General features: G+C 43.3%; 1 protein-coding gene across 2 annotated transcripts in view; it reads left to right on the top strand.

Annotated features, from left to right (window-relative positions):
* The window catches only part of Skap1 (src kinase associated phosphoprotein 1), a 300,844-nt gene that overhangs the window by 15,161 nt on the left and 266,145 nt on the right, over window positions 1-19,538 (top strand). For both annotated transcript variants that reach the window (XM_052758935.1, XM_052758934.1), the window contains exon 2: window positions 13,123-13,228. In XM_052758935.1, coding sequence (XP_052614895.1) covers window positions 13,123-13,228 — 106 coding nt within the window. The remainder of the gene's footprint in view (window positions 1-13,122; window positions 13,229-19,538) is intronic.

The raw sequence follows: 19,538 nt of genomic DNA, 5'->3' as shown, positions 1-19,538 counted from the left end.
AAGCAACACGTATTTATTTTTCATGGTTTTACAGACTAGGAAGTTTAGACCAAGACATTGTCGGATTTGATGTCTGGTGAGGGTCTGCTTGGTGTTTCAGAGGTGACACTTTCTGTGTTCTTTCATGGTAAAAAGGACAAGTCATGACCCTGGGCCTCTTTTTTATAAAGTCTCTGACCTCCATCAGGACAGTCAATCACCTCCCAAAGGCCCCACCTTTTAATACTACCATGTTGGTGACTGTGTTTCAGCATGTGGATTTGGGGGAGACACAGGCATTCAGACTATAGAGGTGACCTAAGCAAATGCTCACAGACAAGTTAAAAACTGGATGGATGAATACAGTATACAAAACTGTCCACACAGTGTGCCCTTCTAATACAGTAAGTGTGGGCAATAAGTGTGGAAAGATGTGGGGACGTGGTGATAAACGGAAGAGCCTGGGGAAGGGCAGGGCATGACGGCAAAATCAGCCAAGGGTTGTGGAAGCAAAACAGGGATTAACTCAATGCAGCTAGAGAAGCCGGCCATTTCTGTGGTCCAGCCCACCTAGGACAGCCATTTATGTTTAAACAGTATTTGCAGATAATATGGGGACTTCTTAGAACAATTCAAGAAACCTGGACTACTAGCCAGTGAGTCTACGGGATTAACTCAATTAATTAATTGAAATGAACATTTTAACCTATGTTAATCCTTTTACCCACAGACAAAAACAAACAAACAAAACAACACCTCAAATATTTTCTTGGGTGCAGTGCCAGTTACAGGCAGGAATGCATCCATTATTCTTCTCAGAAATGTGAGTTCTGCTTTAGTAGTTCAAATACTTCGCACAATATCCCCTCCAGGAACACTTTTATTGGTATTTGGTTGGTGGAATTGTTTTCAACAGCGCTGCCTCATTCATCTTGCCTCCAAATAAAAGGTTGATTGAAGCAAACTTTTGAGTTTTAGAAACATATATCAACAAAAAACATTTGCAACTGTTAGCAGCTCTGGCTTAAGTATTTTCCCCCTAGAGTGTCAGGAGCATTATTGAGAAAACAGAAAGAAGCCACATTTATCTTTCAGTCATTAGAAAAAAAATGTAACCCTCAAGATGTCATTCTTCTCCAAGTAAACAAAATAGTAACCTTGGACAGGGACAAGGTCGGAGAATTTGGGGGAAACATCAGAAACTCTTACCAGCCATGAACCGGGAGGCCCTGGCCCCGCAAAGCCGGCAGCCTTAGAGCTATCGTGGGTATTTGCAGGGACAGGACCGTATTGTGTCTCCAGTGTTGTAGATGCTTTCTAGTCCCTTGTCGCAGTGTTCCCCCGCCCCCGCCCCCTCCACCCCCGTTCTGACTTCCTTGCACAGACATCTGGAACCTGAGGGCTTTCTCCTTTTAGGGCAGGTATGCATTTTAATGGGAACATGCATCTTTGCCAAAGCTGTGTTTACCTTTTAAATAGGAGATTTAAAGTTATCATGTGTTACTTATAGTACAAAAATACTGTGCGTTTGTGAGCGTGCCTTCCAGATGATCATTGCCACCACTGTTTTCCCTCCTGACCTTGTTTAGCTCCTTCTCTGTGATCCGGGACCTCCAGAGACATTTGTGAATGTCACTCCTGCAGCCGTCACTTCCTTTTTTGGTGGCTCCTGTCATAATTCTAACTGTGCATCGGAGTGTCTATCCTTCGCTAGATCCATCCTGCTCGTTTTCTCCATGCTCATTGACTACGTGATGAAGAGTAGGAGCATTTGGGTGTGGTTTGATTTACAGCAGGCGACTGGCATCTTTTCCGCCTGAGGACTTGACCATCATGTGGTACTGCTCACTCCCTGGCTGAAGGCAACCGTGGGCAGACCCCATAAGCGTCTCATCCTCCATTTTGACACTGAATATTGCAATTACAGGGACCTCAAGGCATCCCGATCTGACAGAACACGGTGTCTGTAGAGGAAGAGGGCTTGTTTTCTTTTTGCTGTTTGTTGTTGTTTTCGAATGCCAAACATCAGATCCAGGACCTTGCTCACGTACCAGGCAAGCATTCTACCCCTGAGCTATATTCCCCACCAACAGCTCTTGTCAGCAAATCCGTTGTCTACTTAATGGGAAAAACTACTAACAGAATTGTGACTAGAGAGAGGTGGGGCATTGCAGGATGGCTTAACCCGCATGTAGCTCCTCCTTCTGACTTCGGGGTTTTTGCGGCTACATAGTTCATCTAGAAACTTGGGCGGGGGGGTGTCTGTAGAGCGGACTCTAAATCAACAATGAGATGGATGGAAGAGGCCACCTCTGTGTCTTTTGGCTCCTCTGAGAAGATGTTAACTGCAGGTAAAGAAACGAACACTTGGCTCCTTCCTATCGAGAGGAAAGGCTTTCACGTAATTAACCCGAAGGAAAACTAAAACAGGACAAATTCTAAGCAAAGAAGCAGCTGGTCCTTAGCGGTCTCACCAGGGCCGCAGTGCTAGCCCGCCGGTGCGTTTCAACATATGGGGTATGAAGATATTTTACTTATAAGAATTTAGTAAGGATAGTTGTCAACTCTATATCAATAAAACTGGGTGCGGGAAGAATTTAGGAGGAAAATTCAATGACAATGTGTGTGTGTGTGTGTGTGTGTGTGTGTGTGTGTGTGTGTGTGTGTGTATGATGAGTGTATATACGTGTATGTTCTACAAGAAGAAAGTGAACAGTTTAACCTACCACATCACATGAGATTTCTTTGTCATCATCATCATCATCATCATCACCATTATTGCACTACTTGGGACTGAACCCAGGCCTGGGCACGGTAGGTAAGTGCCCTACCATTGAGTAATATCCCCAGTGCCTTTGGTGGTTTCATTTGGAGACAGGCCATCACTGAATTGCAAAGGCTGGTCTTCACTTTCCATCCTCCTGCCCCAGCTTCCTGAGTAGCTGGGATCACAGGCCTGTGCTACCAGATCCAAACACAGGATCATCTTTGCTGCCCACCTCCTGCACCTGCCCGTTGGAATCTTCCCTGTTAAGGACGATGTGAAAGCCAGGAAGGGTAGGGAATGGACTGTAAAGCGTCTCCAAACCGTGAGCACCTCAGGGTTCATGCTGATTTTTTTTATTATTTTTTATAATTCTGAAACACATAACTGAGAAATATACACACATCTAGAAATATTAATAATATGAGGATGGTAAGAATAGCTGCCATTCCACCACCTGGTGGTGACCTCTGCTGATGTCCTCACGCTGATCACAGCGCCCAACCAGCGGGTGGCAATAACTCGAAAACGAATGCACCGAACCTAATACTTTAACTTAATCTTCTAATTACTTTATTACTTTATTTATTTATTACTTTATTTATTTATTACTTTATTTATTTATTACTTTATTACTTTATTACTTTATTTATTTATTTATTTATTGTGTGTGTGTGTGTATGTGTGTGTTTGTGTGTGTATCTGAAGAAAACTTGTCGGAGTTGATTCTCTCCATCCACCATGAGGGACCTAGGAGTTGAACTCCGCTCTTCAGGCTTAGCAGCAGCTAGTGTTTTTACTTGTCTCACCGGTCCTGTTTTGGTTTTTTAAACCAATCAGATATAAAACATTCAGATTGTATGGTTTACCGCTTTTACTAATTGAATTTTTGTAGAAAGTTTAGGTTTATATAAATACCGAGCAGATGATGCAGAGTTCTCGTGACCCTTCTCTTCCTCCAGCTTCCCGATTGGAATAGTTTACATCAGTGTGGTACTGAACTAGTCAGGGTTCTCCGGAGGAACAGAGCTGGCAGGATGGATCTATTTCTATGAAAAGGAACTTTATTAGAATGGTTTACACGCTAAGGTCTGGTTAGTCCAACCATGGACTTTGCCACCAGAAGGGCCAAGAATCCAGGAGTTGTTCAGTCCATGAAGCTGGGTATCTCAGCTGATCTTGGGTGTGGGTTGAAATGCTGAAGAAGTTCTACCAGTGAAGGAATTCCTTCGCTGCTGGATAGATGAACTTTCAGGCAAACCCCAAAAGCTTCCTTCTTCCAGGTCCTCTTATGTGGGCTGCCACAGGCAGGTGTGGCCCAGATGAGGGTGGGTCTTCTGATCAAATGATCCTGATTTCGAGAGGGTCTTTCCACCTCAAACGATGAGATCAGGACAGTCCCTCACAGGCAGGCCAGCTGCTTGGGTTTTAGTCCTTGATTCCAGGTGTGGTCAAGCTGACACCCAAGATTAATCATGACAGGCGCTTTGGTTATAACTAATGAACCGGCATCATCACATACCCCCTAAAACCCATAGTTCATTCGGTTTTCCTAGTTTTATACCTAATGCCCTTTTCCCATCTCAGGATCCTATCCAGGATACAGTCAAGTCTTCTTGGGTGCCTCTCAGCTGTGACTATCTCCCACAGTCCCCTTGTTTTTGATGAATGTTACCTTGTGAGGAGTGCTGGTCAGGTATATGGCAGTATGACCCCCTGTTAGAATGTGTCTCGTTCTTCTCATGATTAGACTTCGTTACAGGCTTGCGGGAGGAAGATCACAAAAGTATTATTTTCATCACATTCCACCAAGGGTCCACACTGTCGGTGTGATTTATGATGGTTGATTTGAACCATGAACACCTGGCTGGTGTCAAGTTTCTCCGCTGTGGAGTCGCTTTATTTCCCCTTGCCATTCTGCAGCCTTTTGGAAGAAAGTGAATGTGTCCAGCCCACACCTAAGGACTGGGAGGTATGTTTCCTTGAGAGGCAGAATGTCTACACAGATGACTTTGAATTCTACACTAGAGCTCTGCCCCCTATCTCTCATTTATTACTTTCTTTAATTACATATATATATATTACTTATGGATTTAAGGATATTTTTTATAATCTGGGTTATAATTCAAGATTAATTTGTTGTTATTCAGGGTTTTTTTGGTTTTTTTTTTTGAGACAAGGTCTTACCCTGTATCCCTGGCTGGCTTGAGTTCTTTCTCTAGCATTCATGTGAGTGTGCAGTACACACACACACACACACACACACACACACACACACACACACACAGAGAGAGAGAGAGAGAGAGAGAGAGAGAGAGAGAGAGAGAGAGAGAGAGAGAGAGAGAACAATGAAACTAAGATGTTGGCAGTAGGCTGCAGATGGCCATTTTACTGACACTTCATTTCTGAAGCTACTTACATCAACTCCTTTCCTCCTTTCCTCCAATGAGGTTATTCCATCCATCTGTAGGACGCTTGGGTTATTTTATGACAGTCTACATTTAAGCTCTCCCAACCTAATTGATGTTTGATGTTTGTAGGCTGTGCTGGCTAGGGCCATCTGATAGAGGGAACCTCAATTGAGAAAATGCCTCTATAAGATCCAGCTGTAGGGCCGGGCAGTGGTGCAAGCCTCCAGCACTCGGGAGGCAGAGGCAGGTGGATCTCTGTGAGTTCGAGGCCAGCCTGGTCTACAGAGTGAGATCCAGGACAGGCACCAAAACTATACAGAGAAACCCTGTCTCAAAAAAAAAAAAAAATCCAGCTGTAGGGCATTTTCTTAATTAGTGATTGATGGGGGAGGGCACAGCCCATTGTAGATGGGGCCGCCCTGGGCTGGTGGTCCTAGGTTCTGTAAGAAAGCAGGCTGAGCAAGCTATGGGGAGCAAGCCAGTAAGCAGCATTCTTCCATGGCCTCTGCATCAGCTCCTGTCCTGCAGGTTCCTGCCCTGTTTGAGTTCCTGTCCTGACTTCCTTCCATGATGAATGGTGATGTGGACATGAAAGCTGAATAACCCCTTTCCTCTCTGAGTTGCTCCTGGTCATGGCGCTGCCTCCCAGCAATAGTAACTCTACTAAGACATGGCCATTAAGGACTCAGTCTCTGTGCTGTGGAATCTGTTGGTTTTGACAACCGTGTATCCTGTTTTATGGGGTCAGGCACTAATAGCTTCAGTGCTCTGAAAAGCCCCCATGCTTCACCTTTTCCTCCCCACCCACCCTTGTGAACCTCTTGCCATCCATAGAACTCTTAAAATTTATTTATTTATTTGTGTGTGTGTGTGTGTGTGTGTGTGTGTGTACGCGCGTGTATGTGTGTGGTGGGAAGAGGCACATATATGGAGGTCAGAGGACAATGTGTGAGAGTCAGTTCTCTCCTTCCGCCATGTGTGGGTCCTGGGGATTGAACACAGATTGTCAAGCTCAGTGGCAGATCCTTAACCCGCTGAGCCATCCTGCGGGATTCTGTTCATTTCTTTTTAACACCAAATGAGATGCCATTGTACGGCTGTGGCATCATTTCTTTATACAAATTGAGGGATTATCTCGGTTGCTTGCAATCTTCGGCAATTATGAATAAAGTTTCTACAGACATTTCAGTTTGTGTGTGTGTGTGTGTGTGTGTGTGTGTGTGTGTGTGTGTGTGTGTGTGTGTATTCACCCACATATATCAATGTGTGAGTGTGGGAGGGGACAAAAGTCATGTCCCATATCTTTTTCTCTTATCCTCTACCTTAGTTTTTGAGGCAGGGTTTTCCACTGGACTTGGAGTTCATGAATTGGCTAGACTGGCTGGCCAGCAAGCCCCTGGGATTCACCTGTCTCCGCCCCTCACACCCAGCTTTGGGGTTACAGGTATTGTGTTACCGGCATTGCTGTGCCCAGGTTTTACTTGCTGTGCCGAAAGTTGACGCCCGCTCCTCGTGCTTGAACACTAAGCCCTTTACCCACCTAGCCATCTCTCCAGCCCCTATTTTAAATTTTTATCAAGACTAAATAGAGCGAAGGATATGAGCCAGCAGGAGAGCACCGGCCTAGAACACGCAAGTTCCTAGGTTCATCGGGGCACTGAAGGGAGGGAGAGAGCCATGGGCTGTGCTGTTCTACGAAGCTCAGTTACTGGGCTCATACTCTTGTGTAACTGTTATCTCTCCCAGTGACGCGGCCCTTCTGTCATTTTGAAATAGCCTTCTTTATCACTGGTGTTTTCCCGTTTGAAGACTACTTTGCCCAATATTAATGCATCACTTCTGTCTTCCTTATTCCTTCTGTTTGTGTCATTTATTAGTTTCCGTTCTTTCAGCCTTTCTGGGTTTTTACATTAAAGTGTGTTCCTTGTAGACAACATATAATTGAGTCTACAGTTTTTAATATTTGTATTCATTCCTTGAGAATCTCATAGATTCATGCAATGTTTTTGATCATATTCACTATCTTCTTCCCACTCCAACCTCTCTCAGATCTGCTACACCCCATTCAACTTCATGTCCTCTTCACCAAGTCCAATGTGCTAGCCATACACTCATGGGTATGGGACCATCCCCTGGATCCTGGTTAGTCTACCAGGGGGACCACACCCCTAACTGACTCTTCCTCCCCCAGAAGCCATCAACTAGGGATGGGTGCTGGTCTGCCCCTCCCCGTCCATGCTGGAGTGTTGACTGTCTTGGTCTTGTGCAACTGTTGTGAGCTCCTGGGGCAAGGGTCTCGGCATGTTCAGAAGACTCTGTTTTACCCTGTGACTCTTCCGCCCTTTGGTCTTCTATCCCACAATGTTTCCTGAGCATCGAGGGGAGGGCAGTGTGATACAAATGTCTTCTTTATTTCTGAGCACTCCAAAGACACCCGTTCTCTTCACTTTGGCCAGTTGTGAGTCTCTGCATTAACTGCTGTTGTCTATAGCTGGAGTTTTTCTGTGTCCTACCTGGTCTGCAGCTGCTCAGACCCAAGTAAACACACAGAGGCTTATATTAATTAAAACTGCTCGGCCATTAGCTCAGGCTTACTTCTGACTAGCTCTTACACTTAAACCCAGCCCATTTTTGTTAATCTGTATGTCCCCATGTGTTCTGTGGCTTTACCTGTGTGCTTACATGCTGCTCCCTGGACAGTGGGCTGGCATCTCCTGACTCAGCCTTCTTCTTCCCAGAATTCTCCTTATCTGCTTATCCCACCTATACTTCCTGCCTGACTACTGGCCAATCAGTGTTTTATTAAACCAGTGTACAAAAGCATTATCCCACAACAGTTGTCTGTACCAAAAAGCTTCTCTGATGAGGTCTGAGAGTTGCACTCATCTATGGATATAGAGATATATTTAGAAGGCATATGTCCGTTTAGTAAAATCATAGTAGATTCATCCCTAGGGCCTATGAAGCTCCCTCATCATAGGGTTTTGGCTAGATTTTTGTATCAGGCATGAGTTTCTCCTAAGGAGCAAGACTCAAATCCAATTAATAAAAAATGGTTGATTACCCTATAACATTCATACCACTCACTATTGTACCACAGGCTTATCTTGCCAGGCTGATCATCACTAGCTCTCAACCTTCACAGCTGGTAAAACTTCTCATACTATGAAAACTAGCCAGCAAGTAGGACACTTCCAGGACAGTACCAGCTTCATTTCTCCAAACTCTGTGATAAAGTGTATGATGTGTTCAGCAGTAGGGCCTTACTGTCAAGTTCTGATAGGCAACCTAGTGCAAAGGCAACAGGTTACATTGTTTTGAGGGTCTTCGGAACCTGCCCCCCCACCAATAGCTTGATGTGGTAATCTACACGGGGCCCTGGGCTTTTTATTTGGCAACCTGCAGCTTCTGGGAGGTACAGCATCCCCCCATGTTGGAGAACCCCATATACTCTCCCCACCAGGCATGTGTGTGTGTGTGTGTGTGTGTGTGTGTGTGTGTGTGTCTATTTTAAAGGAGGCTTACAAAAGAGTAGGTTTCCCTAGGGCTTTCCCACACATCCTGATTGTTAGTTATCTCTGTCTGCTTTGAGGGTGGTGGTGGTGATCCATTCAGGGTTAATATTGGATCATTAGTAGGGTTTCGTCTACTGTTTTCCCTGCCCTGTGTGCTGTTGTGACACTAGGTTTTTGGGACAGATTTTTGCTTGTATGTAGGTGATAAACTGTGCAGTAGAGTGTGGCGAGCTGTGCATGAAACCGCCCATTGTCTTTTGAGAACATTAAGCATGAGGATGTCTCAGACAGGCCCGTATTGTTAGCACTTTGGCCCTCCTCTCGGGCTGTTTCTGGGGTCACTTGTCTTGGGCGAGATGAACTCCCTTCAGGGTCCCTTTTGTGCAGCTTTCCTAGCAAGACCTGGTCTTCATCTTTTGATGTCACCGTGTAGCTAGAGTTTTCCTGCCTGGCCCACAATCAAGACAAATCTCTCTCACCTGCCAGTCCCACAGCCGCTCAGACCCGACCAAGTAAACACAGAGACTTATATTGGTTACAAACTGTATGGCTGTGGCAGGCTTCTTGCTAACTGTTCTTACAGCTTAAATTAATCTATTTCCATTAATCTGTACCTTGCCACGTGGCTCGTGGCTTACCGGCATCTTCACATGTCATCGTGGCGGCTGGCAGTGTCTCTCTGACTCAGCCTTCCACTTCCCAGCTCTATTCTCCTCCTTGTCCTGCCTATACTTCCTGCCTGGCCACGGGCCAATCAGTGATTTATTTATTGACCAATCAGCAACACATTTGACATACAGACCATCCCATAGTACTTCCCCTTTTTTTGGCCCCACATTGGGCGCCAAATGTAGATGTAACCAACCGTCTTATTAAATAAGAAACACAGAGCCAATTTAGAGAAGAAAGCCAAGAGGTCAGAGCTAAGAGCCTCACCCTTCCTGCTTCAGCGATCCTCTTCAGTCAAGAGAGCTCTCCGAAAGGGACCTACTTCCTGTGTGTATGTCTTTATATAGTCTAGCTGTTCTGCCTTCTCATTGGTTGTAAACTCAAACACGTGACTGCCTCGTCACTGCCTGTATGTGCCGCCCTCCAGGTCCTTAAAGGCGTGTGCCACCGCCGACACGCACTTGCTATGGCTCTAATAGCTCTGACCCCCAGGCAACTTTATTTATTAACATACAATTAAAATCACATTTCAGTACAAGTAAAATACCACCACATCACCGGGTATAGAATTTGGTTATTTTTTATTTTTTCCTTTCAGTACTCTCGAGCATCATCCCAGTGTCTCCCTGCCTCCACTGCTTGGATGAAAGTCCAAGCCTCATTCTTATCGCCATTCTACTGTAGGTGATGGGTCATTTTCTCTGGCTGCTTTGAAAATTTTCTCTTTATTGTGGCTTTTTGGCAGCTTCACCAGAATGTTCCTAGATTTTCTTTTCTTTGTATTATCCTGTTCTGAGGATCGGACTCAGGGTCTTACATGTGCTAAGCACACATTCTTCCACTGAGCCATACACTGGCCTGGGAATTTATTTACTCTTCTTTTTTTTTTTTTTTTTTTTTTTTTTTTTGTCAGTAAACTGTCTTATTGAGGTTTTCCAGTTTATGTGCATGACAATTTATTTTACTTACACGGTACCCATTTTTGAAACCAGCCTTTTAAAGGGGTAAGCACAAATTTAAAAAAATCAGAAGTACTTGAAACCAAGTTTGTAAAGTATCTTGTTACAGAGTTGGAGATATGGCTCAGTGTTTAAGAACACATACTGCTCTTGCAAAGGACTTAGTTCCCAGCAACTGCATTGGGTGGCTCACAACCACCTGTGCCTCCAGGTCCTGGGAGATCTGACACCTCTGGCCACTTGCACACATGTGCACATACACACCTGCACATGATTAAAAATAATAAAAATATTTTAAAATATTTCTTTGTCTCTTAAAATTAGGCACCACCCCAACCCCCACAGTCTCCCAGTGTCCTGGAGCTCACCAATTTGGCTAGCCTGGCTGGTCAGCAATTCCAGGGATCTTCTTGTTTTCACTCCCCAGCACTGGACATTAACTGCAGGACATCACACTCAGCTTTTTTACATTGGTTCTGGGGATCAAGCTCAGGTCTTCGTGTCTGTGTGACAAGCATTTTACCTACTGAACTATCTCTTCAGTCCTGCAAACCTGGCAAACAAAACAACTTCTTCTTCTTCTTCTTCTTCTTCTTCTTCTTCTTCTTCTTCTTCTTCTTCTTCTTCTTCTCTCCTCCTCCTCCTCCTCCTCCTCCTCCTCCTCCTCCTCCTCTTCCTTTTTCTTTTGGCAAGCTTATTCTTAAATTATTTAAAATTTATATTTTTTAACTTTATTTTTGGATTGTTTATTGCTGATACAGTTGAAGCTAGTGGCTCAGGGATGGAATACTTGCCCAGCACAGGCAAGACCCTGGATTTGATCCCAAGCACAGAAAAATGAACATCCCCCAAATCAGTGTCAAAATACAGCTGATTCTTGCACATTAGCTTTATACCTTATAAATGTGCTGCTTCTAATGGATTTTCAGTGAACCTTAGGGTTTTCTGCGTAGAAGATCCCATCAGATGCAAATTAGACAGTTTTACTTTGTTCTTCCCAATCTGGATGTTTAAACTTCATTTTCTTGTCTAATTGCCCTGGCTAGTATCTCTAAGACAGTACTGAATGTAAGTGGTGACAGCCCCATTGTTGTTTGTGATCTTTAGAACAGGGAGGGAAGCATCCAGTCTTTCACAATTAAATACAAAGTTAGCTGTGGGATCTTTGAAAACTGTTTTGTAGCCGGGTGACGGTGGCGCACGCCTTTAATCCCAGCATTCGGGAGGCAGAACCAGGCAGATCTCTGTGAGTTCGAGGCCAGCCCGTTCTACAGAACAAGATCCAGGACAGGCACCAAAACTACACAGAGAAACCCTGTCTCGAAAAACCAAAAAATAAAAATAAAAAAGTAAATCGTTTTGTTTGTTGTGTTGGTTCTCACACATGCTCAGCAGGCCATGCCAATGAATTATACCTCCAGCCCCTAGTAGTTGGTTTTATGTAGAAGCTGTTTCTCAGGCTGAAGAAGTTTCCTTCTTTTCCTAGTTATGTTGAGTGTGTTTATTGTGAGGCACTGCTGGATTCTGTCAAATGACTTTTCTGTAGCTCTTGAGATGACTGTGTATTTTTGCCCTTCTATTAATATGACATATTGCATTAATGGAGTCTCAGATGCCGCTTGTTTTTTGGTTGGTTTGTTTGTTTGTTTGTTTTTCCTGTTAATTCAACTTCCCATTTTCTTGTTCTTTTAGCATTCAAAGCCCCCTGGAGGAACCCATTAAATGACATCTACAATCGATGTGATTCAGGGTTTCGATGTTCGTGGTGATTCTTTATGAGAACTTCCATCTCCGGGGCTTTGTATCTCATCAGAAGTCCTGGTGATGGTTATAGGACTTTTCTGTTTGCTATTATTGAGTAGTGCGAGTGTAAAACAAATGTTTAGATGTACTTACATAACCCAACTGTGTAAGTATATCGAATTATTTTAGTGGTATATGTGATACAGCTTCATAGTGTGGGTACGATTATTTTGGAGGCAGAGAGTTTTAACTATATTATTTATATGCTTTTTAGGGATGATAAACATATTATGAAGAGTAAAGTATGTAGTTCATATTTCTGGCAATCGTAATTGCTATCGATGTATTTTGTCTTCGAAAATTTGTGTACCTTCAAATTTCTTCCTTCACCATAATGAGATTTGTTTCATAGTGTGCATTTCCATCATGTTCCTATTTCATAATGTACATTCACATTAATTGCAATCTCCCTCTCTTGGATGCATTTTTCTTTTCCATGTGGCTCCTTCTCTTGGCTGTATTGTCACTTCCATTGATGATGTATCTGCTAATTAATGGTTCTCCTCTGCATGCCTGCCCTCTTTTTGTTCTTGATTTTGCCGTTCAGCTCTATTTTTTATTTCAACTGCAATTACTGGGACTTCTCCTCTACTCTCATTGGTCTGTGACCTTCTGTGACTTATTTGTAATATTTACATGTTTATGAAATTGACAATCCATGCTCTGCCGTCAGCGACCATCAAGTATGTAAGCACTGCTTTAAAAAATGGTTTCAAAAACAGTTATCTCTTGGGGTTAATGTCTGCAGCAGCTTTCTAGATTTGCAGCAAGGTCTTGGATTGTTAGAACTTGTCACTTGTAGAGATGCATGAAATCTTAGTTATTCTTTACCACGGCGAGCTGCACCTAATAGGAATTTAGCATCCTGGCTGTTATTAAGTATATGCCACTTTTAGCCCGTTCATGTTTCATATTGTGTAGCCATAAAGGTTTACACAAGAAACCACATTCATTGTCTAATCGTTCAGATTTTCTTCTCTCCTCTCACCGTCTTCTGTTGATCACTTTTTCTTTTCCTTTAGATGCTGAAGACTTCCTGGCGGAGGGCTTGCGGAATGAGAACCTCAGTGCCAGTGCTCAGGACCAGAGAGACCACATTCTCCGGGGCTTCCAGCAGATCAAATCCAGGTTTGTATCAGCCAGCCTCATTATGCTTTTTCAGGAAAAATCTCCTTTACCACAGTATAAGTTAACAGTGACGTGCACCTGCCACAGGTTTTCAGACTTGGCAGAAATTTAGGAATCAATTTGGAAGTAGGTGAGTATGTTGAAGTTTACCAATATAAGCACGTTTTGGTAATTGCCTTAAAATAATCGGGCTGATTTTGGCTTTGCGTTTTATGTTAGTCTTTATAGAACACCTTTGTGTCTGACAACGGCAGAAACATGATGGTGAGATCGGGACCCAGGCTTGGGTCAGTCACCTAGTGAGAAGGTGTTAGGAGTAGAAGAGAACTCCCTGTTTTCGGTGCTGACTTTCCTTTCATATCCCTTTCCGCAATAGAAAAGTGAAAAGCGGGCCTGGTTGGTTGATTCTTTGATCGCACTGGCGTGTATTAGTCTCAGACTGGGTAGGAACATTGTGCTCGTTAAGTTTTTAAAACAAGGCGCTCTAATCTCATCCGCACATCTTAGAATGTGGGCAGCTAATAGATACTGGGAACATGCGCTTCCTTAGGGGAAGAAGAAATCAAAATTTCCTTTCCAATCCATTTCCTGACCGATTTTTCTTGGAAGGTGGCGACTGACCAAGCTTCGGCAGGGTGAGTGTTCCTCTGTCCTTCGCCACCCACGTGACAGTGTGATTCCAAACCCTGGAGCTAAGCACTCTAAAACTACAGCTGCAGGGTTAGGGCCGGGATCTAATTTGCATAGCCGATCGTTCTTAGCTTCTACTTTCAAAACCGGTGGAAACCTCTTAGACTCGAGGAATTCCAGCCTTTGGAAGGGCACAGCCAGAATCTATTCCCTGCAGGAGTGCGAGAGACCCTCACGAGGTGCCCTGCTGGATCTTAATCGACCTTTCCTGCTGGCTAATTAAGCATCGCTTTTACTCAGCAACTGGGGACTGTGTAATTATCAGCCTGGGTTGCCCTGAATAATTGAAACAAGCAGAATGTTGAAGATGGGTATTTCTTCTTCTTCTTCTTCTTCTTCTTCTTCTTCTTCTTCTTCTTCTTCTTCTTCTTCTTCTTCTTCTTCTTCTTTCCCGTAAAAGTGGAAATATCTAATTCTTGGTAGGCTGTGAAGTATTGAAATTAAACTCTTGCACAGCATTACTTCATTAGTAGATAAGTTTAGGCTTAGTTATGCACATGGAGGCTTAGTTAACGATCCATAGATTTTTCTTTATTTTCATGAGTTTGCCTTTGTGTTATCATAAGGATCATATAAAGAATAAAAGTGGAATTTTAAATTCTATTACAAAGAGAGAGACGCCCAGAATATAATAGGGAATGTAGCTGTCCTGTTGATGTAAAATATGTGATATGGAATGTAAATATAATTTTGTTGACTTGTATAGACAAATATACATATATTTTCATATTTATATCACAGCATTGGCCAGATCGAAGTTTCAACATTAAATGGGCAGCGAAAAGACAATTTGTGGTCACACTACTGTCAATTTCATATTATGTCAATTTTGTATTTCTTCTTTTTAAAAGAAAGTATTTTGTGTGTGTGCATATTTTGCTTGCATACATGTCTGTAGATCACTTGCTTGCCTGGTGCTCACAGCAGTCAGAAGAAGGCACCGGGTCCTCTGGCCCTGGAGTTACAGACAGTTGTGAGCTGTTATGTGGATGCTGGGAACCAAACCTGGGTCTTCTGGAAGGACAGCCAGTGCTCTCAATCTACAAGCCATCTCTCCAGCCCCTCTCGTATTTCTCCTTAATCTTATTTTGAAACACACACACACACACACACACACACACACACACACACACACACACACACACACACATACACTCCTCACCCCTCATGGGATAAAGAAGGCTTCCAAAGAGCATTCCATATGGTTTGTGGGTTCAACACTTGAAAATAATCAGCAGGCGCTTTGGGAAACATCTGTAAGTTGATGGGGGCTTTTCTGCTCATGGATTTGTTTCTAGAAAGATGACACTTTATTTAGAATTCCATAATTATCAGATCCCTGAGGAAATGAGAACCCAGAGATTAGATACCACACAGGAAAATGGAGAGAGGAAGTTTTCCTCTCACCCGCTGTTGGAGATTGCTGTCCTCCCACATCTTCAATCTCAAGGTTGCTCATGGAATCCTGGTTCTCCTGAATCTTCTTCAGTCACATGTCGCTTCTGTTGACCTGCTCGTGGCTGGCCGATATTGGACGCGTGTATGTGTTGATACCAATTGCCTTCAAAATACTGATGATTTGCAAAAATGCCAGCCACATTTACTGACGTGGTATGGCAGTTGTATCTACCCCCCTCAAAAGTAAGATGTGAAGAGGAATTTCAAAAACCTTCATCTCTGAGAGTTAATTATACATGAGAAATCCTAGAGCCACAGAAGGATTACTGGAGGTCATTTTCAAATGTTTCATCTTTAGTCACAGTGAAGCTGTAATGCTTTAGGGATTTGGTAAACTGGTGCGTGTGCATATGTGTGTTATGATTTATATGTATTCACACATATCCCCACTCTATTGTTTTGTAGCTTAGGTTCTTTTAACTCTTCAATAGTTCACTGATTGGGAATAAAAAGAGTGAAGGAAAGTAAAAATTGGCCCTTCCTGTGAGTCTTGGTAACCTCTCAGGCCTTGGCTCTGGTTTTTAATGGCTGGTTCAGAACTCAGTGGTATTTGCCATGGTTATGGAGTTGCTTGAATTGGAGTGCCAAACTCTATCACTGCTGGTGGGGTATGCTGTTTTCCACCTGTCTGTGGTCCAGGATGACTGACCACAGAAAATGATAGTTATGTTGAATCAGCAGAGTCCCCGACAAGCTCATCAGTACATCAGTATCAATATCATAGCGCTTACCAACAACAATGGAATAAGATTTCTGGGTCTACAGCTACATTATTGTGCTTGAAAGTGTGTCGAGGAAGGATAGCATTCTTCATGGGTGACAAAGCAAATGTGGGTGGAGTTTCTACCATGCCGGGGAAGGGAAGCCCTGTTGAGGTAAACTGCCTTCTCTCTTCCTAAAGATTAACAGCTTCCACATTCCGAGGCCAGGCTCTTATTGAGCGCTTTACAGCATGCTTGGAGGAAAAGTTGGCAAAGGCTCCTCTCCGCTTTATAGTTGTGGTCACTGCAGGATTAGCTCCAGATGTGAGACACCTGGGATAAAACAGCCATGATCTACGTTCAGAAACTTGATGACGTACCTACGCATTTGGAGAAACAGTAGGGCTTTTGCTCGGTGTTTGATCAAGCGGAGGCCATCTGCCAGCAATAATACTCTGAGAGCGAAGGATGGGATGAAGAGACAGAAGATTTTTATCACTGGGATGCAGATTAATCCTCTCTTGAGGGCCCTTTTTGGGACTCGTCACTCAAATGCTCACTGTTGGAAGTGAAGGCCAGAGCCAATGGAAACAAACATGGTGTATTGTTTCATTCTGTGAAACTTAATAATATCCAAGGAGTTCCAACAGGAGACAAGTGGATTTATAAGACGGTTAAATGGAAAAAAAATAAAGAAATAACTTTGTGTAACAGGTTTATGGCCCCAAATCCACAAAACCCAGGACATTTATAATATAGACAGAAAACATATCTGTAACAGGTTTCATTGTGGGTGGCTAGCCCTTTGCTCTGCATGAAACAGGAATACACTATTCCCCCCAAAAAAATCTCATAAAAAGAATTCTGATTTTCTTCGGTAATTTTAGATTTTGATTTTTGCTTGAATTTAGTTTGAAAATCAGATTAAACCTGACAATGTCTATGATTCTGATCTCTTTGAAGAAACATGAGTTAGTCGGGTAAAACTCTTGAGACCAAGCAGGGATTTAGAGTAGCATACTGTAAACATAATTACCATTAAGTGCACAATTTTAATTTACTTATGTTGGTTGTTGGGTTTATAAACTCCCCAAGCAAAACACATTCTAATGAAGGGGATTTTGTTTTGTTTTAATCAAGAAAACTAATGTCTAATGTGCTATTTGCACATTTGTGTCTTCACAAGTTTAAAGATTTGCTTGTATCTCTCTGCCCTTAATATCTGTCTGTCTCTCTGTCTCTCTGTGTCTGTCTGTCTGTCTCTCTCTCTTTATCTCTCTCCCTCGTGTATATGTGTGTGTGTGTGTGTGTGTTTGTGTGTGTGTGTGTGTGTGTGTGTGTGTGTGTGTGTGTGTGTGTGTGTGTGTATATGTTTTCTGTGCGTATATCTGTATACCACTTTGGTGCAAAGGCCAGAAGAGGGCATCAGATGCCCTGGAACTGGAGTTACAGAAGATTGTGAGCTGTCATGTGGGTGCTGGGAATTGAACCTGGGTCCTCTGGAAGAGCAGCCAGTGTTCTTGAGCACTGGGCCATCTCTTGCAGTTCCTAATTCTGCTATTTATCCTGGAGTTTGAGTGCCAGTGAAGAAAAACACAGGTACAAGATGCTTGTAGGATCTGTTTAAGTTTAAATGGCTCTCAAAGGCTCACAAGTCATAGAAGTGACTTGAACACATCTTGAACAACGCATCTGTTTGTTAGCTGGATGTGATGGCCTGTTCCTGTAATTCCAGCTCTCTGGGGCCAAGGCACAGGATTGTCATGAGTTTGAGGCCAACTTGAGCTGTAGAGTGAAACTCTCTAAATAAACAAATAAACTAATAAAATCCAAAACAAATGCACCCACCACTGGAAACAAAAGAGAACATCTTCCTTTGTCATTCCCAGTCTTCCTTTCTGCTCAGGGATGGAGCAGTGACCTGGTGCGATGGATTAATCAGGAAAAGTGCTTTGCCCAAGCCTGACAGTCTTAACTATATGGGCTCCATCCCAGACAGTTAAAGGAAAGCGCTGACTCAAATACTGTCTTGTGGCCTCTACATGGCACGTGACGAAACACTCACACAAAGTACATACACAAATAAATAACCGTAATTCCGAGAAAATTTGAAAGGAAGGTGGAAGGTGGAAGGTGGTCTGGGACTGTAGCTTAGCGATAGATACTGGCCTAGCTTTCATGAGGCCCTGGGTTCTGTCACCGACACCACAGATATACGCACAAGGAGAAACCTACAGCAACTTCAGGCTTTCTCTCAGCGGATAGGTTAGTTATGTGTCAAGAGTCTATATTAGCTGTTTGAGTGAATGCGTGTGGAGACTTCACAGTGGTGCTGAGACTTTGGGGGGGGCTCTTCTTCTAGAGGACTGAGAGGTTATTGCTCCCACAGTCCATAGGTGAGGCTGATTCAACCTCACCTCCCGCTGGCCTCTTGGTTTAACTGGAAGGAGTATTACCTGAGGACACGCGTTCTTGTATAGAAAGCTTCCATCCTTTCAAAGCAACCTTGATGAATATAGGTCTCACTTGAACTTTACAATAATGTCTATTTTATTTATTCCTTCATTTTCGGGAGGTATTTGGGACCAGCTCCAAGATTACATCAGCCCATTTCTTTTCTTTTCCATGGGGCCACTGTGATGGTATCAGTGAGTAGGAACTTTTCCCCTTGGGCATCTCATAAAATAAATATTTATATGAGTAATTCAGAGATGTAATAATATCTTCATATTTTTCATGCTAAGTAACAAGAGTAAAACAGTTTAGATGAAGAAATTTATTTCTTTTTTATTGCATTATTTATTTGTGTGTGTGTGTGTGTGTGTGTGTGTGTGTGTGTGTGTGTGTGTGTATGTGGAAGTGCCCTGTTGTGCCACGGTGTGCATGTGGAGGTCAGAGGACACTGTGGAGTAGATTCTCTCCTTCTACCATATGGCTCCCAGGAATCCATTTCAAGTAATCAGACTTTCTTTTTTAAGAAAATGTTTTCTTTCTTTCTTTGAGGACAAGTGGGAAAGAGGTATTGGCCTCCTCCCCTCCTCTCTCTCTCTCCCTTCCTTCCTTTCCTCCTTCCTTCCCTCCCTCCTTCCTTCCCTCCCTCCCTCCCTCCCTCCCTCCCTCCCTTCCTCTCTCTCTCTCTCTCTCTCTCTCTTTCTTTCCTTTAAGTTTGGGACCCTTCATGAACTTACATGTCATCATGGTCATAGGGACCATGCTAATCTTATTCCAATTTTAGTATGTGTGCTGCTGAGCAGGCCCATATGATGATGGTGATGATGATGATGATGAGGAGGAGGAGGAGGAAGAAGATGTTGAGACAGGGTCCCATGTAGCCTAGGCTGGCCTTAAAATTGCTGTGTATTTGAGGAGGACCTTGAACATGTGATCCTTCTGCATCTATCTCCCAAGTGCTAGGATTACAGGCATAAGTCACAGTACCTAGTTTTATTTGGTTCTGGGAA

The sequence above is a fragment of the Peromyscus californicus genome, unplaced genomic scaffold (assembly GCF_007827085.1).
Source record: "Peromyscus californicus insignis strain IS unplaced genomic scaffold, ASM782708v3 Scaffold_3__1_contigs__length_106647218, whole genome shotgun sequence".
NCBI lineage: Eukaryota > Metazoa > Chordata > Mammalia > Rodentia > Cricetidae > Peromyscus > Peromyscus californicus.
Note: the sequence above shows the minus strand (reverse complement) of the source record. Positions and strands in the feature narration are given on the sequence as shown.